Genomic DNA, 25123 nt, shown 5'->3' with positions numbered 1-25123 from the left:
CCACACACACACACACACACACACACACACACACACACACACACACACACACACACACACACACACACACACACACACACACACACACATTGTGTTGTCGCATTGCTTCGCCATGTCCTCACGGTGTGCTTGCGCCGATGCTGCTTGTGCATTTGCCGCCTTTTTGACAGTCGTGCGGTTTGACCCGAAGATGCGGGACCTGGAGACGGTATCGCTGCACGCGTTTGAGGATACGGACACAAAGCTTGGCGGCTGGCACAGCGAGCAGCGGCTGCGCGTGTGCGTGGACCCTTTGCATCGGTGTGCGGCCCTGATGGTGTACGGATGCAAGCTCATCGTGATCTCCTTCAGCTCCGGAACTGCCACAGCAGCCCCGGAAGCAGACACCCAAGAGGACACGGAGTATGTGTGTGTGTGTGTGTGTGTATGTGCGTGTGTGTGTGTGTGTGTTTGTGCATGTGTGTGTATGTGTGTGTGTGCGTGTGTGTGTGCGTGTGTGTGTGCATGTGTGTGAGTGGTGTTTTTGCGGCCCGTGAGAGCTTTGCAGAAGCCCACATGCGAGGTTGTGCTTTCATGGCTGCTGCCCACCAGTGCATGTATCTGGTGCACAAGCCCACCTCACCTCACCTCACCAACACCCCCCCCCATCTTATCTGCGTTGCTCACTGCCCACACACCAGGCAATCGTTTACGAGCCGCGTCATCGACCTGCTGGTGAGCACACGCGCGCCCGTCCCGTGTTCGTGTCATGTGGAGTATCGTGCATTGTATGCAAGACGCTCGCTTCAACAGTTGGCTGTTGACCAAGTGTATTTGGTGTACTTCAACGGGACTGGGCTTCAAGCCCTCACATACACACATGTATCCACCACTGGCTCACAAACACGCACGCACGCACGCACGCACGCACGCACACACGCACGCACGCACGCGCACACCTATATACACACACACGCACACATAACACTCATATGCACACTCGCGGCTGCAGTCGCTGCCGAGCACCATTGGGCGGGTGGACGACATGGCGTTTCTCGACGGGTACGACGTGCCCTGCCTCGCCATCCTCCACCAGCCGCGACCAGCATGGGTCGGGTACGTAGGCAACAGAAGGGGGGAGGGGGAAGGTGTGTGTGTGTGTGTGTGTCTTGTGTGTGTGTGTGGCTTGTGTGTGTGTGTCTGTGTCTGTGTGTGTGTGTGTGTGTGTGTGTGTGTGTGTCTGTGTCTGTGTCTGTGTCTGTGTGGCTTGTGTGTGTGTTTTTTTTTTGTTCTTCTTCTTTTTTTTTTTTTTTGCCTGTGCCTGCCTGTATCACCACCTTCTTTACTGCTCCTTTGCTCGCGCCATTCGCCATGCCACGTTCTCGCTTCACCAACACCTTCCCTCCCCACCGTCACCGTCCATCGCGTCCACCATCACCGGGCAGTCACATGGCCAAGACGAAGGACACGGCGCACGTGACCGCGCTCAGCCTCGCCCTTGACGAGATGACAGCGAGGCGAGCGCCAACAGCACCCCCGCCACCACCGCCACCAGTCGTGTGGCACCAGGAGAACCTGCCGTCGGACACGTTTGCACTGCAGCCCGTGCCCGCACCGCTGGGGGGCGTGGTCGTCATTGGCGTGAACGTTCTCTTCTACGTCACGCAGGTGGGTTTGGGGGGGGGATGGTTTTTTTTTTTTTTTGGTTTGTTTTTTGTTTTTTGGAAAAGGATTGGTTGCATGTGCTTGTATTCAGCCATGTAGCACAAGGCATGCGTCATCTTGTTTCGTTTGGTTTCGTGGTGTTACATTGAACCACTCACCCCTGCTCCCTCTCGATCACCTTCGCCGCCACCTCCAGTCCCTGGTGCGCTCGCTCGCCCTCAACGGCTACTCCCGCGCCTCCACAAACGCCCCAATCCAGGAACAGGTCAGCATGCTTGACTGCAGCCTGTGCCGTGTGTGTGTGTGTGCCTGTGTGTGTGTATGCCTGTGTGTGTGTGCTTTTGCTCCACTGTTCCTCATGATGACAACGATGGCCACAATCATGCCAGACTGGGATCAGTCTTGATCTGGATGGCGCGCATCACGCGCTGTTGACGCCGACGCAGATCCTCTTCGCCCTCCCATCGGGCGACATCCACCTTCTCACCATTGTACGGCCGCGACACGCACGCACATGCACACACATACACATACACATACACATACACATACACATGTGTGTGTTGCCGCGCCTGATGGAGTTGGTGGCATGACCAGCTCCAAAACGGTGTGCCTGTGGTGACATGGCCGTTGCTTCACACACGCACACACACATGTATGCACACACACGCACACACACATATGTGCACACACACACGCAAACACATTCCCTCACACACACACACACGCACACGCACACACACACGCGCGCTCTCTCTCTCTCTCATACACACGCATACACCTCTCTCCCCCCCCCCCTGGCAGGTGTGCACTGACGTGACGGTTGACGGGTTGCGCATGGACAAGTTGGCAACGTCTGTGATTGGATCCGATATTTGCACCCTCGGCCGCCGGCACATCTTCATCGCCTCTCGACACGCGTACGCTTCAACAGCACACGAAGCCGCTTTCCCGTTACCGTCTGTGCGCACGTGTTCTTGTGTGTATGTGTGTGTGTGTGTGTTCTTGTGTGTGTGTGTGTTTGTGGCTTGATGGTTTCCGCTGATATCAATGCCGTTTGCACTGTTGCTGCATTTCCAACCAACTCATCTCCTCATGGATGACATGCCTCAATCAATACCTCACACCACCTCCAACACCGCCTTCCACACCACCACCCCTCCCCTCGACCCACGTGCTCTGTGCGAATGTGACATCATCACTGCGCAGCACATCGCTTCTGCTCGAGTGGGCGCCAATCCCGCTCTCTGCCACCACACACATCGACGTCTCGTAAGTCCTCGCCACCAGCCATTATCACGCCTGTGCTGGCACTTCTCATGCCATACACACACGCGCGCAGTGCGTGGAAGCACACGCTCACGCACTTACACGTACACACACCCGTGCATGCACACATACATACACACACGTTCATCAATGCACGTCTGTCCGCCCTTGCGTGTACATGTGTGTGCACGTGCATGTGTGTGTGTGTGTGCACAGGGGCGTGTCTGGGCGAGATGACGCTGGGCTGTACGGCACCTCGTCTGACTCCACCGCTGCGCTCAACACCAGCGCGAGTCGTGACGGCAGCAGCACTGGCGGCGATGACCTCGATGATGTGTACGGCGATGTTGTTGACGGCGGCACCACCGGCGCTCATGGTATCGGCAGTGGCGGTCGCGTCATGACGGTGAAGCTCATGGCCAGGGATGCCCTCCCCACCGTCGCTCCAATCAAGTCAACAGCCGTGGTCAGTGTCACGCGCGCGAGGCGTGTGTGTGTGTGTGTGTGTGTGTGTGTGTGTGTGTGTGTGTGTGTGTGTCTGTGTGTGTGTGTGTCTGTGTCTGTGTCTGTGTCTGTGTCTGTGTCTGTGTCTGTGTCTGTGTGTGCCTGTCTGTGTGCCTGTCTGTCTGTGTGTGTGTGTCTGTGGGATTGCTCCTTTTGTCTCTCCTATGTTCCTTGTGATAACTTCAACGGCCCATCCACCGCTATCGCCAGGGCACAAGTGCTCAGGGCGTGGTGCCGCACGCCGACCCGCGCTCCCAGTACGAGCTCGTCTCCTGCATCGGTCACGACAAGAACGGCGCCCTCGCAAACATCTCATACTCCCTCAAGCCACAGGTGCTGCCATTGTGTGTGTGTGTGTGTGTGTGTGTGTGTGTGTGTGTGTGTGTGTGTGTGTGTCTTCCTGGTCGTTGTGATGCTTTTACGCTTGCCTTTGCGCCTTCTCCGCCCCCCACCTCTGCAATTCGTTCACCCTGCACCGTGCCCATCACGTCGAACGCCATCGTGCGTGCTGCAGGTGCTGCTGACTGAGGACGCGCTGTCGTCCGTGAAAGACTGCTGGGCCGTCCACTCCAATAACTCCAAGCACCACACACACGTCGTCTTCAGCAAGGTGCTCCCATCATGCACACACTTACACACACACACACACTTATACACACACACACACACACACACACACACACACACACACACACACACACACACACACACACACACACACACACACACATGCAAATGTGATGGTGGTCATGAGAACTGGGGAACTGTGCGCGAGGGGGAGGGGCTTAGTTTTGACTTTCACTCGTGGCCGCTCATTGGTGCACTGAACCAACACCAAGCAACAGCATCACATTGTTCTTCGTCTCTCTCACATCACGTCGCCACCACTCGACCTTGCTTGCATGCAACGGCTGCCTGCATGCAAAACACTTGCCTGCACGCATTTGTGGCTCGACAGCCGAAGAAGACGATGGTGTTCCGGGTGGCGGGCGACTTTGAGCAGCTGCGGCACCCGCGCGGTTTCGACACGGAGGCCAGCACCGTCTTCGCAGGCAACGTCATGGGGTGAGGCCATCATGGCGCCAGTGATGATGGTGGCGGTGATGGTAATGGGGTGATGGTCGTGGTCGTCGTGGTCAGGATGATTCATCCTGCAAACACAGCTCACCAGCACACGCGCACATCCACCAACACGCATGCGCGCATACTTACACATACACACGTACAACAACACGCATGCACATGACGCCATCAACGCTGTACCCCTTCCCTCTCCCCCACTTGCTCGATGCTGCCCGTCAGGCGGCAGCTGGTGCTGCAGGTGACGGCGAAACACGTGATGCTGCTTGATGACCGGGACTGCGTGTTTGATGAGCGCATGAAGAAGGGCGTGCGCATCACAAAGGTCTCTGTCGCCGACCCGTACATCGCCCTTCTCCTCAACGACGCAACAACGAAGGCGAGTGATGCCACTGGCAGCTGCGGTGTTGGTTCATGTCGTGTTGGCAGCCGTGTTGGCAGCGATAGTGGTGGTGATTGAGAGTGTTGTGCGAGAGAGAGAGAGAGAGGCTGCTGTTGGCAACAGGACGTGTGCTCGTGTTCACCCACTGGCTATGACACATCGACTGTCGTGACCGCATGTATGTGTCCACGGTGTTTTTGCGTGCATGTGTACCTGTGGCTGTCGACGACAGGTGTACGAGGTGAAGAAGAGCAAGTCGGGCTTCTTCCTGCACCCTCTCCCATACATATCACGTACGCAACACTTGCACGCGCATGCATGCACCCACAATCACACACGCACACACACACACCCAACGCATGTCTCATCTCATTGCGCACCCGTACGGCTGAGTGTTTACCGCCCATGCTATCACACCCACGCACATGCCCATCCACTCACGCTCGTATCCATCCATCTCCCCGGCACACTTGATGCACGCCACCCAATCAATGCAATCACGTCACGTGACCCCACCATTCCGTTGCCAGCGAATTCGGATGTGCTGTCGCTGTCTGTTCTCCGGGACACGTCTGGCCTGTTCTCCCTCTACAGCCGCGAGCAGCTGCAGATGAACGCCTCTGTCCGCACCACCACCGCCCAAGGTGGTAATCTCGCTTTGTGTGTTTGTGTGTGTGTGTGTGTGTGTGTGTGTGTCTGTCTGTCTGTGTGTCTGTCTGTGTATGTGTGTGTGTGTGTGTGTCTGTGCGTGTGTCTGTGTGTGTCTGTGTGTGTCTGTGTGTGTCTGTGTGTGTCTGTGTTTGTGTGCGTGGAGTCAATGGGACGTGTTGAGTTTATTGCACGATGAAAGTCGTTCACACGACCATATACACCCGCCACGCATACACAACCCCCCCCCACCCACACACACACATTTCTGTCACTCATGCAACAGTATGCTCACCTATTCTTCTCCTCCCCCCTCTCAACATACACACACAACATCACACAATCTACCCGTGTCTTCAGCCGCCGGGGGAAAGGGCGTGCCTGCTAGCAATGCCACGCACGCCAACAGCAATGGCGACAAAGGCAGTGGTGACGGCGATAAACATGATGGCAGTGATGACGATGATGATGACAACCTGTACAGTGCTGACGTTGACGCGAAACCGGCATCCCCAATGCATCCGGACAACACAACCACGACAACACAGGTCTTGGCACCATGCATTGACGAGGTCGAGGTGCATTCACGCGCACTTGAGTGCATGTGTGCGTGCGTGTATGTGCGTATGCTGCGGCTCTGCTTCACGCTTTCACCATGATCCCCTCCTTGACCACCACCACCACCACCACCACCACCACCACAACAACAACAACAACTTAAACAACAACTTAAACAACAACTTAAACAACAACAACCACAACAACAGGCGACCGCGACTGCGACTGCTTCGGCTGCGAATGGCGACGATGATGATGAGGTTCACATTCGCGCAGTGCACGAGCCCTCATATTGGCTATTCACCTGCGACAAGAACGGCGTTCTCTCCATCTTCCAGGTGCGTGTTAGTGGTTGTGTGTATGATAGCAGATGATTGTTCGTGTGTGCGCGTTCGTGCGTGTGCATGTGTATGTGCATGACTGAGTGTGATCACTTATTCGTGCATTTTTTCGGATGCGTGGCAAGTGCTCGGCTTACACGTCTGCATGACGCGCGGTATCTGCCTTCGTTCTTGCCAACACCTCACCCCCCCCCCCCTCGACGCGTGTGTTTGCAGGTGCCGGATATGCGGGAGGTATTCTGCTGCACGGTCTTCTCTGTCCTTCCAAACGTCGCCTGGGACTCGGTGGGTTTGCTCCCGCATACGTGCGTCCGTTTGGACAGCAGATCGTGGTTGTGGGCGCTGCTGCGACACATTGCTGCTGCCCGCCTGGTCGCTCCTCGCATCTCTAAACACCACACACACACACTCACTCACTCACTCACTCACTCACTCACTCACACTCACTCATTCACTCACACACACACTCACTCACTCACTCACACACTCACACTCACTCATTCACTCGCACACACACTCACTCACACCGCTCAGGTGTATCGGAAAGAGATTGGACCCGTTGAATTGGAGCCTGAAATGCCGCTGAAGCGCGCCAAAACCATGGACGAGAAAGGACAGTCCGTTTTTGTTGAAGCGGACGAGGAAGCGGACGATGAGTCCGGTAGTGCACAGGCGGAGGAGGACGAGCAGGACCGATTGCAGCGCAAGGAGATGACGATTGTTGAGCTGCTGGCCATTGGTCTGGGCCGCGGATCAAGGCCGCACCTCTTCCTCAGAAACGTACGATCTCACGCGCTGCACGCAGAGTATGGAGAGGGGAAAGACGGGGGAGGGCGTGCATTTTGCAGTGGCGTTTCCGTGTGCGTGTGGTTGTTGCGTTTGCGTTTGCGCGCGCGCGCGCGTGTGTGCGTGCATTTGCAAGCGTGTGTGTGTGTGTGTGTGTGTGTGTGTGTGTGTGTGTGTGTGTGTGTGTGTGTGTGATTTGTGCGTGCAAGCACGTGTATTGTGATTACCGGTTCTGCGACGCTCACGTGCCCACTGGACAACGCCAACAGGAAACCCAGCACGTGATTGTATACGAGATTTTCACCTCCAGCTACAAACGCCATGAAAAGGTGAGAGCCCACCCGTGCATGTGTTTGTGACATGCTATTGCAACCGTTTGCACCTGTGCTCTCGCTGCACTCGCGCTGTAATCATCGCTCCCTCAACCAATCCCAATCCTCACCACCACCACGACCGCCACCACCAACACAATGATGAACCATCGCTGCATCAGTATGAAGGGCGATTGCAGATCCGCCTGCGGAAAAGGCACCAGCACCCGACATGGATTGACGAGCGCTTGGCCCAGTCGTCATCGGTAAGGCACGCCGCTGCTCTACTGTTCTGCTGGGAAACCTGAGAGGGGATTGGTTCAGTGGAGTTACTGTTGTTGTTGTTGTTGTTGTTGTTGTTGTTGTTGTTGTTGTTGTTGTTGTTGTTGTTTAGTTGTTGTTGTTGTTGTTTAGTTGTTGTTGTTGTTGTTTAGTTGTTGTTGTTGTTGTTTAGTTGTTGTTGTTGTTGTTTAGTTGTTGTTGTTGTTGTTGTTGTTGTTGTTGTTGTTGTTTAAGTTGTTGTTGTTGTTGTTTAAGTTGTTGTTGTTTAAGTTGTTGTTGTTGTTGTTGTTGTTTAAGTTGTTGTTGTTTAAGTTGTTGTTGTTGTTGTTGTTGTTGTTGTTGTTGTTGTTGTTGTTGTTGTTGTTGTTGTTGTTGTTGTTGTTGTTGTTGTTGTTGTTGTTTAAGCCGCCATTGTCGTTGTCGCTCCACCTTAGGTGGTCTCGCACTCGAGTTGCGCTGTGATTGCACACGCGTGACTGGTGCACGCTTTGTGCATAGCGGGTGTACTCGCCTTGCCCCACCTCATGCCCTCCCCCGTAACCACCACCACCATCAATATTGTGGCGAGCAGATACCGCCTGCTGCGTTCCGGCCGTTTGCGGACATCAGCGGGTGCGATGGCGTCTTCGTCTGCGCTCGCCGCCCGTCATGGTTCATGTGCGACCACACACACAAGGTCGGAGCCAATCCTCCTCCCGCGTTCGTCTGTGTGCCTGTCTGTATGCGTGTGTCTGTGTTTTTGTTTGTTTGTGGTGTGTTTAGGTGTTTGCGTTTGCTTGTGGTGTGGTGTGGTGTGTATGTGCAGAGGGAAAGGCAGTACGATTGTTGCATCAAGCGCTCACGACACATGTGCTTCGCCATCGACCACTGCTTTGGGTATGATGGACGTTAGGTGGTGCGGCACCACGCGATGCGGTTTGACGGCGCTGTGCAGTGCTTCACACAGCTCAAGCACGCCATGCACACCAGCTGCTTCCTCTACTTCACGGGCAAGGTGTGCATGCATGCTCGTTGCATCTCACCCTCGTATCAGTTGTGCGAACCAGTGTCAATATCAAGCTGCACACATGCACACGCACACACACACACACACACACACACACACACACACACAGGCATTCAACGTTCACCACCAACAGACAGATAGATTGAAGCTTCTTCATGCACGCTGCCTGCATCCTCGCCTTGTTCACCAACGCCATCACTCACCATCACTCACCATCACTCACCATCACTCACCATCACTCACCATCACTCACCATCACCCAACGTCACTCACCACCACCTCCTCTACCACGTCCCAGGGCGTGATGCGGATGGCAACGACAGCGGCGGGGCAGGTGCTCTCAACGCCACTACCATCGCGGCGCACCCCAATCAAGGCGTCGGCGTGCTATGTCGACTTTGACCCGGAGAGCGGCGTGTATGTCGTCGTGCTCAAGCACAAGGTGCGGGCTTGACAGCAGAAAGGGTGCATATGTACATACACGCACCCTAATGCGCATACACATGCGCAGACTCATGCACGCACACGCACATACTCCATCAATGCCACTCCCCGCTGGGAATGATTTGCTGTCACACGATAACACTTGGGTGCACCAAACCTCCTCCACACAATTGCGCACGCCGTGCTCCGCGTATTGCTCCACTTATACTGGCACTGTCTGCTGTCTGTACAATGTCACTACCAATATGTGTGTGCGTGTGTGGGTTCATGTGCGTATATGTATGTGTGTGCGCGCGCACAGGAGCCGTGTGCACATCTGCCCAAGTTTGGACCCCCAATGGAGGAGGCACCAGCGGTAGACATGAAGTTTGGTAAGGTGGCGTGCTGACATCACGCATGCCAACACGCATCCCACTCACACGCACGTATTGTTGCTGTGCACTGTTGACCCCTCCCCATTCACCAAACAGTGAATATGACCGCCCATTCATCCACTTGAAAACACACGCACGCACACGCACACACACACACGTGCAATGGCTGCCAGCGTCTGATGAGCCGTTGCCGCAGCGTGAACGGTATTCCATCTGCCTCTTCTCCTGCGAGGACTGGCAGCTCGTCCCAAACAGCCCGTACGAAGCAAATCGCACGTGTTCACGCACGTGCCGCATGTTGTTATGTTCGTGTGTGTGTGTGTGTGTGTGCTTTACCTCTGTCTCTGTGTGCAAATGTGTGTGCGTGGTGTGGGTTGTCTCTATATCTTCGTACGTGTGTGTTTGTGTATGTGTTTGTGTGGCGGTGCCGTATGGTGCGCGTTCGGGAATCTGTGCACCTCATACGGTCTGCCCTACTGCGTGCGATGACGCTGTTCAGGGTTGAGATACCGGCAGACCACCACGTGACGGCGTTCAAGGTCATCAACATTTCTTCGGAGCGCCATCTCACGGGGAAGAAGGTTGGTCGCCACCCTTCTGCGCCGCTGCCACTGCCACGACTGTTACCGTCACTGCTGCTGCTGCTGCTGCTGCTGCTGCTGCTGCGCTTCTTCCGATATGATTCGACTGCCCTATTCCCATGTTTCTCATCACGGTGATCATCGCCGTCATCACCACCCCCGTCACCATCACCATCACTGCAACTTGTCGCCCCAGCCGTGCGTGGCTGTTGGCACCACCCCCGTTCTCGGCGAACGAAACCTGGAACGCGGCCTGGTCAGTCACGCTTGCATGTGTGTGTGTGTGTGTGTGTTTTCTTGTGTGTGTGTTCTTGTGTGTGTGTGTGTGTGTGTTCCTCTGTGTGTGTGCGCGCGTTTGTGTGTTCCTCTGTGCGTGAATGTTCCTCGATGTGTGTGTGTTTATCTTCCTCTGTGTGTGTGTGAGTACCAGCGTGCTTTGTTATGTGGTTGTCCGCTGTTGACTTTGCCCTGTAGCTCAATCTCGCTCCACTCCATCGCCTCCACCACCACCCTTCTCTCCCTCCCTCCTCTCTCTGTATGACAGCTGCAACTCTACGACGTGCTTGAGGTTGTTCCAGAGCCGGGCAAGCCAACAACGAAAAACAGGCTCAAGGTGAGCTGCCTCAGTCATGCACATCATGTACAAGCACACGCACAATTGTCAAACATGCACATGCACACCTGCACTCCGATGATGGTATGTCCCACTCAGCAAACCACACGCATATGCTCACACACGCATGCACACACACACACACACATGTATACATACATACACACCTGGTGTGCGCAGCTGATGCTGAGTTCTGATGAGACGGGTGCTGTGACTGCGCTCAACTCGATCGAGGGTTATGTCATCGGTGCCCTTGCTCGCCGCGACGGCCCAAAGGTGCAGCATGCATGCAAGCATCACCCGTGATCCCGTTTCTGGTTCCATGCTTACTATGTGTGAATGTGCCTGCGTGTGTATGTGCTTGTGTGTGTGTGTGCGTGTGTGTGTATGTGCCCTGCCTCTTCTTCGGCGTCTGACAGCGCGTGCGTGTGTCCCCCAGATCTTTGTGTGGCGCGTGGAGGACGATGAGAAGTTGCAGCCCATCGCGTTCCTCGAGGGATCGGTGCGTGTGTGTGTGTGTGTGTGTTTGCTTGTGTTTGTGTGTGTCTGTCTGTCTGTGAATGCGCCTGTCTGTGTGTGTATGTGTGTGTGTGTGTCTATCTGTCTGTCTGTCTATCTGTCTGTCTGTGTATGTGCCCTCGACACCCTAACTCTTCATTACCACTCCTCGCTCACAACACGTGCATGATCCGCCCATGTGCAGATGTTCACTGTGACGCTAAAGGTGGCACTCAACTTTGTGATCATCGGTGATTACATGGGCCGCGTCATGCTTGCTCGCCTCATCAAGGTGCCGTGCCATGCTGCACACTTGATGTATGTATGTATGTATGTATGTATGTATGTATGTATGTATGTATGTATGTATGTATGTATGTATGTATGTATGTATGTATGTATGTATGTATGTATGTGCGTGCGAGGCCGTTCAACCTATGTCATCTCATCCACCATTGTCACGGCTGTCATCACCACTACTACCACTGCTGTTCCAGGATGAGACGCTGAAGATTCTGAATCTGAGCAAAGGCACAACGAGCCAGGCGCTGCTGCAAGTTGGCCGCGACGTCGCTCCAACCAGGTGTGTATGCAGTGGTGCAGCAAGGCAGGCACAGAGAGAGAGAGAGAGAGAACGTCTGTGTGCTTGTACTGCTGTCACATTGCACGCCACGTGCGCTTCCGGATGTACACTCACTCACTCACTCACTCACTCACTCACTCACTCACTCACACACTCACTCACACACACACTCTCTCTCTCACATTCTCTCTCTCTCACTCACTCACTCACTCACTCACTCACTCACTCACTCTCACACACACACACTCACACTCCTACTCACCGCACACCGCCTGCCCTGGCTTGTGTCGTGCATGTGGGCTCTTGCATTTGCAGCGTGTATGCGGCAGACTTTATTGTTCGCGGTGCTGAGTTGCACGTGCTTTTCCTCGATCAGCATGCAAACATGACCATCCTCGCATTTGACAGCGATGGTGCGCCCCTACAGCCGGTGCTCGCGGCGCTGCCGTGCATCTGTATCCCTTCTTTGCAATTGCCAACACCGTGTTTCTGCCGTCGTGTCGCTCCTCGTGCCCTTTCCTCGACCATCGTGGTGTCGCGGCCTCGGTCTTCCACCCCAGCACTCACATACTCACACTCTCACACATACACAAATGCTCACACTCTCACACATACACAAATGCACGTACATGCACACACACACACACACAAACATCGATGCATACACACACACACGTATACACACATGCACGCACATACATACGCACCCGGCCATGGATCCTCCTCTGCCTCGAACCCGTGCCCTGCATTGGCCTCGCTGGCCGTTGGCTGGTGGCGCAGACCCCACAACGCGTGGAGGGCGGATCTTGAAGCGGCACTCCGTGTACAACACGGGCCACCAGCGCATCGTCGCGCTCACCCGCTTGCAGTACGTGCTTGCCTGGCCTTGCCTGCCGTGGCTGTGCGTGCTGTTGTCTTCTCGGGCGTGATGACACTTGTGGAGGGAGGAGGGGGTCGTGCCGATTGTCCGGCGTGGCCGAGTGGACTACCAACCCGCATGTGCGAGCACACATGTGCTGTTACCGACGCCTGTGCGTCCGCGCATTCCTGTGTTCAATCTGGCGTCGAACCATACGCATCACCTTTTCCTCTTGTTGCACACACACACACACACATACACATGCACATGCACATGCACATGCGCGCACACACTCATGCGCACACACTCATGCACATGCGCACACACTCATACACACACACATGCACATGCACTCGTTTATGACACTTGCAGGAACGTGCCGCCAAGGAACAGCCGCAACGCAACCGTTGATGCCCACTTCCTCACATATCGTACGAGATACAGCAGCCGCCATTGCTGCCGGTGTGCACAGGCCAACGCAGCGCTTGTGTGTGATTGATTGTCGTTGCTCTCCTCTTCCCTCTCTCCTCCTTGGCTGTGTTCTCACACATCTCCTTGTATCTGCGTTTCTGCGTTTGGTTTTGGTTCACCACAGAGACGCTTGAGGGCGGTGCAGGGTACATCACGTCCATACCAGAGGTCGGGCAATTGGTTTGACACGCTCCTGCTGTTGGGGTGGTTGCATGCCGCGTGTGAACTGCGCTTCCACACGGTGGGTTTGTTGAGTTGCATACACACTCACACGCCTTCACTCTTCGTGTGCTCCGTGCATGAACACAACAACAGGATATTTTCAGGCGGCTGATGCTGCTACAGTTGCGACTGCTGCCCCACCTCAAGTTCCGCGCTGGCCTCCATCCAAGCGCCTTCAAGTGTGTGTGTGTGTGCGTGTACATGTGTTGTGCGTGTACGTGTGTGTGTGTGTGTGCGTGCATGTGTTGTGCGTGTGCGTGTGCGTGCATGTGCTGTTTGCTTGCTGGAAGCCCGCCGCTGCTCGCTGCTGTTGTGTGTGCTCTAACGAGCCAGGATCAACTGCACCTCTGCATGTGCTGCTTTGCAAAACAGGAAATACAAGAGTGCGTCGCTGCATATGGTGCACCAGGAAGTGCGGACTATTTGCGCAGACGTCTACACGCGCTTGTTCATGCTTGATCTTGACGCGCAGGTTCGTGACGGCTCAGCTGCTGCTGGTGCCACTGCTGCGCCTGCATGGGTTCAGACACATTGCGTGACTGCCTTGCTATGCACGGTTCCCCACAGCCACTCATCTCTGTTTCTCATCAACACGGCTTGCACTGTGTACTTGCCATGGACGGTTGCTTGTGCAGAAGGAGGTGGCACGGCAGGTGGGAACAACCACCAAACAGCTGTGTGACGACTTTCTCTTTATCGAGGACTCTGTAGCGTGGTTCTAGCTGCCAGCCGCTGTCTTCTCTCGCGTGCTCGTCTGCGTGTGTGTGTGTGTGTGTGTGTGTGTGTGTGTCGTGTTGTGTTTTCGTGAGTGAGATGAGTACGCAATGACCACAGTGGAATCATCCACGCCATGACTCTCACGTCTGAGATCAGGGGTTGTTGTGTTTACTCGTCATGACCGCGCAACAAACATACATTGCATTCATCATCCCGAACCCAACACACGCCCCTCTATATCAATCATTCTCGCACACACACTCACACACGCTTACAATCACACTCACATTCACAAACTCACACACACGCCCACACACACTCTCACACACACACACTCCCTCACACACACGCTCACATTCATACACTCACATACACGCTCACATAGAGAGAGAGAGAGAAACAAGGGGAGGAGAAGACGCACAATGCGATCTCATGATTCAGCACACTCATATCAAGCAACCACAGTTTTCCCATCAAGTCAATGGCGCAGAGATCTAAGATGACAACAAAACTGTCACGCACAGCATCGACGCCAGCGAAGTTGTGACGGTGACGGTGCACATCGCCATCTTTGCATGGTGCTATGGCCTGGCGTGCCCACAAGTGGCTATGAACCAGGGGGCTGCTGTTCGTCCATATCTTGCAGCCAGTATTGGTGTTGGTGGTGCTGGTGCTGCTGTGCTGGTGGCGGTGGCAGCAGGCTGAGATTGTGTCCCGGCAAGTGCACAGGCGGCAACATGGCTTGAGGTTGATCGTCCCCCTGCTGGTGCTGGTGCTGCTGGTGCTGCTGGTGCTGCTGTGCTGGTGGCGGTGGCGGTGGCAGCAGGCTGAGATTGTGTCCCGGCAAGTGCACAGGCGGCAACATGGCTTGAGGTTGCTCGTCCCTCTGCTGGTGCTGGTGCTGCTGGTGCTGCTGGTGCTGCTGGTGCTGGAGCTGGTGTTGCTGGTGCTGCTGTGCTGGTGGCGGTGGCGGTGGCAGCAGGCTGAGATTGTGTCCCGGCAAGTGCACAGGTGGCAACATGGCTTGAGGTTGATCGTCCCCCTGCTGGTGCTGGTGTTGCTGGTGCTGCTGGTGCTGCTGTGCTGGTGGCGGTGGCGGTGGCAGCAGGCTGAGATTGTGTCCTGGCAAGTGCACAGGCGGCAAGATGATTTGAGGTTGATCGTCCCCCTGCTGGTGTTGCTGCTGCTGGTGTTGCTGCTGCTGGTGCTGGTGCTGCTGGTGCTGTGCTGTTGGTTGACGCAAACCTTGAGCCTGCTGCTGTACCTGTGCTTGTGCCTGGTGCGGTGACGGCGCTGCTGGCTGCCGTGTTGCTGGTGCTGTCGGTGGCGGTGATACGAAGCGCACCCGTGCCTCGTGAAACTGGTTCAGCATCTGCCGCTGATGTCTGGTCAGCACGATGTTGCTGCTGACCAACATCTCGATATGGGAGGGAGCACCTGGCCCGTTGAAAGCTCGCAAACGTCGCACGTCCGCCAAAGCTTCCATCTGCACGGTATGTGCAGAGCGTAGCCATGCGTAGATGGATCCAAAGTGAACTTTCCGGCAGCGAAACAGTTCCAAACAGTGCAGCCTAAGGGCAGGGGCCTGTGCCGCCTCATCACGGCGCATGCTGTCGCTCACCGCTGCTGTCTGGAGTTCCTCTGACGGCTCGTCACCATCACCGTCCACGTCCACCACACGTGGCTGCCCAAGCGCCAGCGTTTCCAAGTCTGGACAGTTGCTGAGGAGCATTGTCGCGCCTGCTGCCCATATCCGGCCGATTGCTGTGAACTTCTCGAGGCGGGTGCACGTGACGAGCCGAATGAACTCGATGGGGCGCGCAGCTCTCTCGCGTCGGCCACGATCGCGTTCATTGCCGTCCAGTATGAGGCCGAGAAAGTGATGCGTGTCAATCTTCACCGTTGTGGCGTACGGCAGAATCAGAGTGACTGGAACGTCACAGGTCATGATTTCAATGCGCGAGCAATTCAGGCGAAGCTCATCGGGTTCTGTCTCGTTGTGATAAAATTGAGGCCCGATAAGCCGCACGTCGTCAACATCACGAAGTGCTGACAGCTCAACAAAACTGACGTTGTTGAGCAGCACGGTGCTTACATTTGAGAACCGCAGTGGCTGGAGGCTGACTGGCACCTCCATGTCTGCTTCTGAGGCCGCTGCCAGGACATCAATGCGACGAACAGCCGCGAATGGCTGAAGAAGCGTGTCTCGCAGATCGGGGCGGCGGACGAGGTTGTTGACAAGCAGCTCAACATGCTGCACGTCTTCAAGTTCAACCGATGCATCCTCTTGCTGCAGATCCGCGGTGATGTACATTGGCGGCGGTTGCTGTTGCTGCTGTTGCTGTTGCTGCTGCTGCTGCTGCTGCTGTTGCTGTTGTTGCTGCTGCTGTTGTTGCTGCTGCTGTTGGTGGTGTTGCTGATACCTTTGCTGCACCTGTTGCACCTGATCCAAATCAAGCCTTACGAAGCGCTGCTGGTAGTGCATGGGCCACACGACGCGTCGAATGTTCGACAGACGTATGTGACGAACAGGCTCGGCGGTGTGAAGGTGGAGGGTATCCATGCCTGCCAACGCCAGGGGCTGCACAAACTCAGGCACGACGTGGAGGTCGTCCGGTGGAGCAGGCACTTGGGGCAACAGCTCCTGGGCTTCAATGGAGACGTGAAGGTGCACCACAGCGTCTCTCAAGTGTGGCACATTGTGCAGTTGCGGCGAGATGGCAGTGGTGGCGGCAGCAGTGGCGTGCGTCACCACCACAGGAGGAAAGTACACCACGCCGGGCCAAGGCAGAGCTTGGGCCTGCTGCAGCTGCCGTCGCTCGTGCCAGTCCACGATGCCGCGCAGGTCAAAGCTGACGCGGACAAAGCGGGAAAACCGCTGACTGAAGTCCTCGGAGAAGGGCAACCGCAGCACGGGGTGGTCGCTCCTCCAGCTGATGCCCAGCCATGAGAGTGTGAGAACCCGCTCCTGCACAAAGGCTCGCACCAGCTCTTGCCTGGTCTCCTCTGGCACGCCCTGCCACATGGGCCCTGAACGTGGCATGTCAAAGAAGTCGGGCACGCTCAGAAGCACGCCTTCTCCAAGAGAGTGAAGGGCAGGCAAGAGACACCACTTTGCCATGTTGTAGGCCAGGTCGTTGAACATGGCGCGGTTCAAGTGGAGGATTTGAACCGTGCCGTACACGGCTGTCCAAGCTGCGTCTGTGGTGAAGTGCCCACCAGCCGGAGGCTGGACCACGTACTCGATGACCGGCAGCCAGGCCGCAATCGTATTCTGCGCATTCATTGGTGCTGTTGGTGTTGCTGGAGGTGCCGGCGCTTGTGCTGCTAACGATGGTATCGTGGAGGACGCAGGAGGCGAGGTGTGTCGAAGAGCAGGCGTGCTCGCGTGTTGCGTGTGGGCTGTGCGCGATGACCCGCTGTGTGTCGAGCAGTCAATCGGGAAGAAGAGCTGACTTGGGGCCACTGCAGGGAGGGAGTCGCCGCTTGCGCTGGTGGCGTGGAGGTCGTAGCAGACGTGCTCGCGTGTTGCGCGTGGGCTGTGCGCGATGACCCGCTGTGTGTCGAGGAGTCAATCGGGAAGAAGAGCTGACTTGGGGCCACTGCAGGGAGGGAGTCGCCGCTTGCGCTGGTGGCGTGGAGGTCGTAGCAGACGTGCTCGCGTGTTGCGCGTGGGCTGTGCGCGATGACCCGCTGTGTGTCGAGGAGTCAATCGGGAAGAAGAGCTGACTTGGGGCCACTGCAGGGAGGGAGTCGCCGCTTGCGCTGGTGGCGTTTTACTGGCCTAGTTGGTATTGGTGACGCTACTGGCCCTGCGGAGGTGAAGATGTGGGGATGAGGTGGACGCGGAGGTGTATGGGGGTGTGGTGGACACGGCGATGTGGACGTGTCGATGCGTCGAGTTGTATGGGAGATGTTGAGCCAAGAGATGATGCAACGGATGCGAGAGATATGCAAAGGAGAAAATAAGCCGTTGTGTACTCACACACTCTCTCAAACAACACGCGAGTGACTGTGGCTGTTGCGGGTGACTGTGACGGCACAGGTTGCACGCTGCAGTTTTGGCGCGGGTACTTGTGTTGACAAGGGTCAAAGGGTGGTGGGTCAGTGAATTGTTGTTTGTGATGACAACCATGGAAGTGTCATCAGTCGTCACAGCAGACCCAGGACGTACCACCCAAAAAAGTGTCGAGTCAGCGGTTTTCTAGCCGCTGGCGTGTGCCACTTCCTCCACACGTTCGCGTGCTCAGAAGCCAACAAGCAACCAACAAGCCAAGAAGGCAGCAAGAAGCCAGCAAGAAGCCAACAAGTCAACAAGCCAACAAGCCAGGAACCCAACAACCCAACAGCAGCACTCGCAAGCAAAAGCACACACACACACACGCACACGCACTCTCTCTCTCTTCCTCTCTCTTTCTCTTACACACACAACACACTCCACAGCGCTCGCACACGCATATCCACGCCACACAAACGCACGCACGCACAAGCAGAGCTCACGCACACAAGTCCACCTTAGCTGCCATCAACAATGACGACATTCAGCTGCTCACAATGGGCACTTATTGCGGAGCGTCTACTCCCATTGGACAGGCTTCAACGCCAGGCCATTGACAAAGACCTGCACCTTGTCCATGTCGCCGGGCCACGGAGACGCGCCACGCCCGAAATACGCGCTGAGCGTGACAGCATTCGCGGCTTCCTCAGGCTCATGATGACCTGCCGCGAGCTGTACCACGACCTCCCCTTCGCCGTGCCCAAGTGGTGCCTCAGTGACAACTTCAAGTTCATCTTTCGGTGTCATGGCGTGATAGACTGGCCACCTGAGTTTGCCAAGGATTCGGGGCTCCCGCACGAGCAAGCATGGCTAGACGACCGGTTCCTCGCTCTGTCGTGGCTTGGCGTAAACTGGAGCAAGTCTTGCTGTGTATTCGAACGGACCAAGTTCCACTCCTGCTTCAGAGCCAAGGCCCAGACCTGCGTCAAAGTGCTGACTTACTCGCCCGTTGGATTACTTCACGAATACGCCCAAGCGTTCAAGAGAGACGCGAACACTGCCCGCAGCAGGAGCGGAACCGCCACAAGCGTCACGTCTGCGCTAGCAGCCGACCCCTCGTCATCAACAACAACGACAACAGTGGCAACACCAACTACAACGGCAGCCACAGCGACTGCAGGAGCGGAAGCAACAACAACTACGGCAACAGCAGCAACCGTTCGCAGCACTCGCAGAATCCACACGCCTCCACGTGCAGCACTGCTTCAACTGTGCATCACCATTGAGAGCATGGTTGAACTGACACAGTTCATGCAGCTTCTCATGGACATGCAACGCTGCGCCGTTCGCATCATGTGCAAGGTTAAGATCCAGTTCAGGTCAGGCCACCCCACAACTATTCGAGACCTGTCGTTCTTTGACCTGCACCACATTACCCTCCACTCCAGCGACGTTGAGCTGGTGAACGTGCGGTTTTACGGTGTGCACGAGGTACAGTGGTTTGCATGCGGGCATCAGCGACTTGACACCGTTGAGTTTGTTCGCGCGCACAAGGTGCTGCTGAGCCAGCCCCCAACCACAGGCATCCCCGTCAACACGGAGGCGCTCCGCGGGGTGCCATATGTTGTGCTGTGGGGAGTGGTGCCGAGCGATCTTGGGCCACTGCGAAGAGCGACAGGCGTCAGCTTGCGCGACACGTACGCTCACGACGTACCCTCGCTACGTGATGTGCGCATACTCGCCCTGGACAAATGCCAGCTGGACGAGCTTCCGGCACTCACGCTGAACAGCGAGGTCGTTTTGCTGACCGACCAAAACCACATCGGTGCACTCACGCTGCCCGCTGCTTCTCGCGTTCGGGTGGACAGGTGTCCCCTGCGCGCCATTACCGTTGGGCAACAGGCGCCGTCACTAGGACCAGACAGCACCCGCACCCACCGCCTCCCAAACCAGCATCCGGGCACTATTCACGTGACTGACGTGCACATCAGCAACTGCCAACTCCTCGAGAGCCTCACCGTGCACGACAACGGCAGCACCACATCCAACCGTGCTTGTCAAGTCTACATCGCAGGCGCATCAGCGCTGCGGCGCCTCAAGCTGATGCCGCGGACCGAGCTGACAACAGCGGGGTGCGCGCAGTTCCCTCTTCAGTGCTTGCAGTCCACCCCCATGCATACGATGCGTCTTGCGGTGGCGAGCACACTGGCCAGGCTTCAGTCGCTGCCAGACGACGCGAATGTGCTCCTGGGCTGCTGTCAGGGGTGCGCCATCAGCGCTGGTGATGCAGCACTTCAACCTCGCTACGACACCAGCACCAACGTCAATACCACGACCAGCACCGCGCCGCCGTTCAGCGGGAGCACCGAAGCCGCCGGGTCTTCGGCTGCACGCGGCACCACTTCCACCAGAGCACAGCTGCCGCCGTGCGTGAAGCAGATCGACATGATGACGATCACTGGGCCCACCACGCCCGCACAGCTGCAAGCGTTTCATGCACAAGCATCCACAAACCCGTCTGTGGCGCACGGCGTCTACTACGAAGCCAACTTACTTTGGATCGGCGAGGAGCGTCCTGCGCGCGTTTGTGGTGATGCGAGCGAAGGCGCCAAGCTGACTGAGCCCGTTGCTGAGGTTGCAGACAACAACAGCACCGCCGATCGCCCCAGCGTTTTGAATGCGGAGTCGCTGAGCAAGCTCAAGGAGAGGGCTCGTGCAGCCAGAGCAAGAGCAAGGACCGAGGCCCCACAAATGTACATCACCCGCAAAGGCCACAACAACCACATCAACCATGTAAGGTTTTACCATTCCAGGAACTACTTCTGCTACAACAACAACAATAACAGCAGCAGCAGCAGCACCAGCAGCACCGCCAGCAGCACCAGCTCCAGCACCAGCACCAACACTAGCACCAGCACCAGCACCAGCACCAGCAGTGCAGCTGCAACCACTTTGGCCCAGTTCGGTGGCATCTTTGCCGACAGCAGCAGCACAGTTGCAATACCGCCAGTGGTACCGATTCCTGATGACCCGATTGGACTGGAAGCTCTGCACGTCCCGGACAGCGGAAGCACGAGCAGCAGCACCAGCCCAAGCTCTTGGCTGGTGGACTTGCGGCCCAAGCACATGCACGACGGCCGCACCACCACCACCACCGCCAGCACCAGCACCACCACCACCACCACCGCCAGCACCAGCACCACCACCACCACCACCGCCAGCACCAGCACCACCACCACCACCAGCACCACCACCGCCAGCATCAGCAGCAGTAGCAGCGGTGGCATAGACCTGTTGCCTGGGTCTGATCCACTCGCGTCGCTGCCACGTGTGGATCCCCTTGCTCCGGACGCATGCAGCACGCTCGTATCAGAGATAGAGAGTGAGCGGAACAACGACGCTGCATGGGACGCCATGGTGGCGGTGCCTGAAGACAACGATTTGGCGATGCTGCTGCCACAGTGGAACATCGACGTGAATGCTGTTGACTCCATGGTGTTGGGCGATGACGGGATGGCGCCGCACACGATGCACGAGGCCGCCAGCTTGCACGAAGCCGTCAGCACCACCAGCAGCGACACACAGGGCTCGCCCCCGCCGGCCGGGCCTGCCTGTAGTCCTGTCCAGAAGACCTCAAAGGACACAGGCCTCGAGGCACTTGGCGACGAGCACGATGACACTGCAGTGCCCTCACTCGCCACCACCCCACACTGCGACAGTGCTGACGCTGGCAGTGGTGGCAATCTGCAAGTTACACGTGATGGTGGCGCCCTTGTGGCCAGCGATGACCGTGCCCGTGGCTGTGAGGGCCGTGGGGAGAAATGCGGTGAGGGCGATGCTGTAGGTGTTGAAGGCGAAGGAGTCCTGGGCAAGAGCGAGGCAGAGGATATGGCGAGCAGCCACAGCAACGTCGTATTTGTTGATGCCCAAGCCAGTGGAGCAGTGACATCCAAGCGCCCGAGATGGTACCGGCTGTTGACGCGGATGGTCCTGCGGAACGCACAGCTTGACCGGCAGTTTCGAGGGTTCGAGGCGTTCTCGCGCCTGGCCAGGGTCGAGCTTGTGTCCTGCACGCTCAACCATGCTGTCATCAGCAACATCGCCGACGTTGGCATCTACATGTGCACTGGCATCGCCTCCGTGCGCGGTGTGAAGAAGCTCGTCGCCAACAGCCTGCGCCTGACTTTCCAGAGCCTCGAGGACATTGCCGAGGCATACATCGTGGCCAGCTCAGAGACATACATTGGGCACACGGCCAACGTTGCCAAGTGCGATATTGACCTGCGTGGCCTGCGCAGGTTTTTGCAGAGGCAGACGAGAGAGACATTGCAGGTACCGCTGCTTGAGCGCGCGCGTGCGCTGGACGGCATCGCCTGCCTCCACCTCACGTGGTCCTACCTGAAAAAAGACCCAGACCGGCCCTACGACGCAGTGTTGCAGATGACAAAGCAGCGGTGGCCGAAGACGCTGCGCGAACGCTTTCTGTTGTACCGGCAGATTGTGCAGGATATGAAGGAAAAGCGCCAAGAGCACCCCCGCATGCTTGAATTGAGACTCGAGCGCACATAGTGGTGCGGACCGGCAGAGGCAGGGACACAAGGAGTGACATGAGGGGGCGGTCATGAAGTCGTGGGAGGCTGGTGGTTGGTGGTTGGTAGCTCAACAACGCCAAAAAGGGCTCGCAGACCAATGGCGACGGTGCGAGCGAGGACCCGCCACAGCTCTTGCTTTTGTGTGTGTGTGTGTGTGTGTGTGTGTGTGTGTGTGTGTGTGTGTGTGTGTGTGTGTGTGTGTGTGTGTGTGTGTGTCTGCGATTTGTTGGTGACTGAGATCAAAGCCGTTCTGTTTTGCTTCAGTTGCAAGAAAGCAAGGTTGAGGCTAGTATGTACATTCACATCGATATTCATTGCAAGTGTGTCAACATAAACAGCTTTGCTTGTCGCGGTGTTGCCACCACAACGTGCTCCGCCACCCGTTGCATTCGCACCTACAGTGGTGTGATATGACTAATGCTCTAATGCTGATCTGCCGTCTTCCACCTTCTTTTGCTCCAACATGCTTCAGAGTCCTCTTGCTTGAAGAGTGCAATGGAGAGTTGACAATTTTTTGGGTTGTTTGTTTCCACTACAACGTCAATTTTGACCTTGGCAGCCCAGAAGCAAGGTCAATTTTGCTTTTAGCGAACAAGACACAGACGCTGCTGTTGTTCGCTGCTGTGTTGTCGCAGTGAGTGCTGTAGGCGAGCGTGCTGCTGTCGCATCACATCACAAACAGCGTTCGAGATGAAAGCGCTAGCAGCCGTGGCAGTGGCTGTGCTGGTTGCGGTTGCAGTCGTGTCCAGGCCTGTTGCTGCAGACAAAGCTGTGACCAATCTCAATGACAAGAACTTCAACGAGTTTGTCAATGAGTATGAGGTGTGTGTTTGTGTGTTTGTGTTCGTGTGTGCGTGTACATGTACATGAATGTGTGTGTGCGTGTGTGCGTGCGTGTGCGTGTGTGTGTGTGTGTGTGCGCGCGTGTTTGCGTGTGCGTGTGCGGGGTCTTGCTGATGTCCGTGTGTGAGCTCGACAGTGCTTGCCTTTGCCATAACACCACAGCATTTTTCATCTCGGTTGTTTGAATTGCAGGTGGTGCTGGTGAACTTCTACGCCAACTGGTGTCGATTCAGTCAGATGTTGAAACCCATTTATGAGCAAGCGGCGTTGCTTCTCGGGGACAGCGTAAACGCACGCCTCGGTTCCGTCGACTGCGAATCTCCTGGTGTGCACCTCCGTGTGCACGTCGTGTGTTTGTTCTTGTGTGTACTCTTGTGTTTGTTCTTGTGTGTGTGCGTGTGCGTGTGCGTGTGTGCGTGTGCGTGTGTGCGTGTGCGTGTGCGTGTGCGTGTGTGTGAGTGTGTGTGCGTGCACAGTTATGTGTCTGTTGACATGAATTTCTATGCTTTGTCTACCATGGCATGTAGATGCGCAACAGCAAAAGACGCTGAACGCCATTTCCAAGTATCCGACCATCAAAGTGTACCGCAATGGCCGCGTAAGTGCCTCGGTGCCTTGCACCTGATGTTGTTCCTCTTGTACTCTGTCACACCCACACCCTTGTGCCCCCGTTCTCACCCCTGCCCTGACACCCTCAATCACATATTTGCGCTCATCCGTCCTTCCTCACGGCAGCCGCTCCGCCAAGAGTATCGCGGCCAGCGATCTGCTGTTGCCATTGAGAAGTTTGTTCGGGAACTGCTTGCACCACCTGTCACCCAGGCAACATCCGAGGACGACATCAAGAAGTTTGTGGAGGTGTGTGCATGTGTGTGTGTGTGTGTGTGTGTGTGTGTGTGTGTGTGTGTGTGTGTGTGTGTGTGTGTGTGTGTGTGTGTGTGTGTGTGTGTGTGTGCATTCGTGTGCATGTGCGTGCGTGTGGGTGCGCTTGCTTGCGTGCCTTCTTGGTCTTCACGAATTGCCCTTCTGAACTTCCGAAGCTCACGTCAAAGACCACGCTTATGCCCCGACACAAACAACACCAGAAACACCACAAGGCCGTTGTTGGCTACTTTCCCGCCAAAGACGCGGCCTCGTATCCTTCCTTTGAGCAGCTTGCTCAGCTTCTGCGTGACGACTGTCACTTTATCGCCAAGCTCGGGTATTTGCGTGTGTGTGTGTGTGTGTGTGTGTGTGTGTGTGTGTGTGTGTGCGTGTGTGTGTGTGTGTGTGTGTGTGTGTGTGTGTGTGTGTGTGTGCGTGTTGGCTTATCATGCGCAACAGTGCTGGAATGATCTGTTTTGCGGCTTGATTTGTTGTTCGTCCGTAAGACACTCACATGCGCTTTGATGCCAATGGCGCTGTTGGGGTTGTTCTTGTCTCGCGCATCGTGCAATCCACAGGGAGCAGCCGCGTCTGGTCATGAAAACGAAGGCGGTACGCAAGCCCTCAAGCCCCCACACGCACACACACACACAC

At 56.3% G+C, this 25123-nt stretch overlaps 4 protein-coding genes across 4 annotated transcripts in view; 3 read left to right on the top strand and 1 right to left on the bottom strand.

Annotated features, from left to right (window-relative positions):
* PTSG_08901 (uncharacterized protein) overlaps positions 1-14246 on the top strand; it is a 15385-nt gene extending 1139 nt beyond the window's left edge. The window contains exons 4-43 of the mRNA XM_004990230.1: positions 171-402; positions 681-714; positions 992-1095; positions 1425-1647; positions 1841-1909; positions 2034-2135; positions 2449-2564; positions 2854-2916; positions 3130-3379; positions 3628-3750; positions 3932-4027; positions 4376-4482; positions 4720-4876; positions 5112-5172; positions 5410-5523; positions 5888-6075; positions 6295-6423; positions 6643-6711; positions 6961-7206; positions 7482-7541; positions 7706-7789; positions 8377-8481; positions 8698-8799; positions 9110-9253; positions 9557-9626; positions 9803-9887; positions 10129-10210; positions 10407-10466; positions 10755-10823; positions 11004-11099; positions 11263-11325; positions 11527-11613; positions 11819-11904; positions 12220-12317; positions 12685-12772; positions 13136-13194; positions 13359-13402; positions 13550-13635; positions 13829-13928; positions 14092-14246. Coding sequence (XP_004990287.1) covers positions 171-402; positions 681-714; positions 992-1095; positions 1425-1647; positions 1841-1909; positions 2034-2135; positions 2449-2564; positions 2854-2916; positions 3130-3379; positions 3628-3750; positions 3932-4027; positions 4376-4482; positions 4720-4876; positions 5112-5172; positions 5410-5523; positions 5888-6075; positions 6295-6423; positions 6643-6711; positions 6961-7206; positions 7482-7541; positions 7706-7789; positions 8377-8481; positions 8698-8799; positions 9110-9253; positions 9557-9626; positions 9803-9887; positions 10129-10210; positions 10407-10466; positions 10755-10823; positions 11004-11099; positions 11263-11325; positions 11527-11613; positions 11819-11904; positions 12220-12317; positions 12685-12772; positions 13136-13194; positions 13359-13402; positions 13550-13635; positions 13829-13928; positions 14092-14178 — 4238 coding nt within the window. The 3' untranslated portion in view covers positions 14179-14246. The remainder of the gene's footprint in view (positions 1-170; positions 403-680; positions 715-991; positions 1096-1424; positions 1648-1840; positions 1910-2033; positions 2136-2448; positions 2565-2853; positions 2917-3129; positions 3380-3627; positions 3751-3931; positions 4028-4375; positions 4483-4719; positions 4877-5111; positions 5173-5409; positions 5524-5887; positions 6076-6294; positions 6424-6642; positions 6712-6960; positions 7207-7481; positions 7542-7705; positions 7790-8376; positions 8482-8697; positions 8800-9109; positions 9254-9556; positions 9627-9802; positions 9888-10128; positions 10211-10406; positions 10467-10754; positions 10824-11003; positions 11100-11262; positions 11326-11526; positions 11614-11818; positions 11905-12219; positions 12318-12684; positions 12773-13135; positions 13195-13358; positions 13403-13549; positions 13636-13828; positions 13929-14091) is intronic.
* Positions 14247-14780: 534 nt separating this feature from the next.
* PTSG_08900 (uncharacterized protein) lies at positions 14781-17459 on the bottom strand (the record flags this gene model as incomplete). Its single annotated transcript, XM_004990229.1, has 3 exons — positions 14781-15395; positions 15419-15490; positions 15519-17459. 3 exons carry the CDS (start codon positions 17457-17459, stop codon positions 14781-14783), a joined length of 2628 nt encoding a protein of 875 aa, XP_004990286.1.
* A 1217-nt stretch (positions 17460-18676) lies between these two features.
* Positions 18677-22840, top strand: PTSG_08899 (uncharacterized protein). Its single transcript, XM_004990228.1, has one exon. It carries the CDS (start codon positions 18705-18707, stop codon positions 22737-22739), a length of 4035 nt encoding a protein of 1344 aa, XP_004990285.1. The 5' UTR covers positions 18677-18704; the 3' UTR covers positions 22740-22840.
* A 457-nt stretch (positions 22841-23297) lies between these two features.
* PTSG_08898 (uncharacterized protein) overlaps positions 23298-25123 on the top strand; it is a gene marked incomplete at its 3' end in the record, with an annotated part of 4771 nt that continues 2945 nt past the window's right edge. Inside the window, exons 1-6 of the mRNA XM_004990227.1 lie at positions 23298-23584; positions 23798-23930; positions 24133-24203; positions 24341-24463; positions 24691-24806; positions 25048-25081. Of these exons, the coding sequence (XP_004990284.1) occupies positions 23453-23584; positions 23798-23930; positions 24133-24203; positions 24341-24463; positions 24691-24806; positions 25048-25081 (609 nt within the window). The 5' untranslated portion in view covers positions 23298-23452. The remainder of the gene's footprint in view (positions 23585-23797; positions 23931-24132; positions 24204-24340; positions 24464-24690; positions 24807-25047; positions 25082-25123) is intronic.

This window comes from Salpingoeca rosetta (assembly GCF_000188695.1).
Source record: "Salpingoeca rosetta unplaced genomic scaffold supercont1.25, whole genome shotgun sequence".
Taxonomy (NCBI): Eukaryota; class Choanoflagellata; order Craspedida; family Salpingoecidae; genus Salpingoeca; species Salpingoeca rosetta.
The sequence above is the reverse complement of the archived record's forward strand: the minus strand, read 5'-3'. Positions and strand labels throughout refer to the sequence as shown.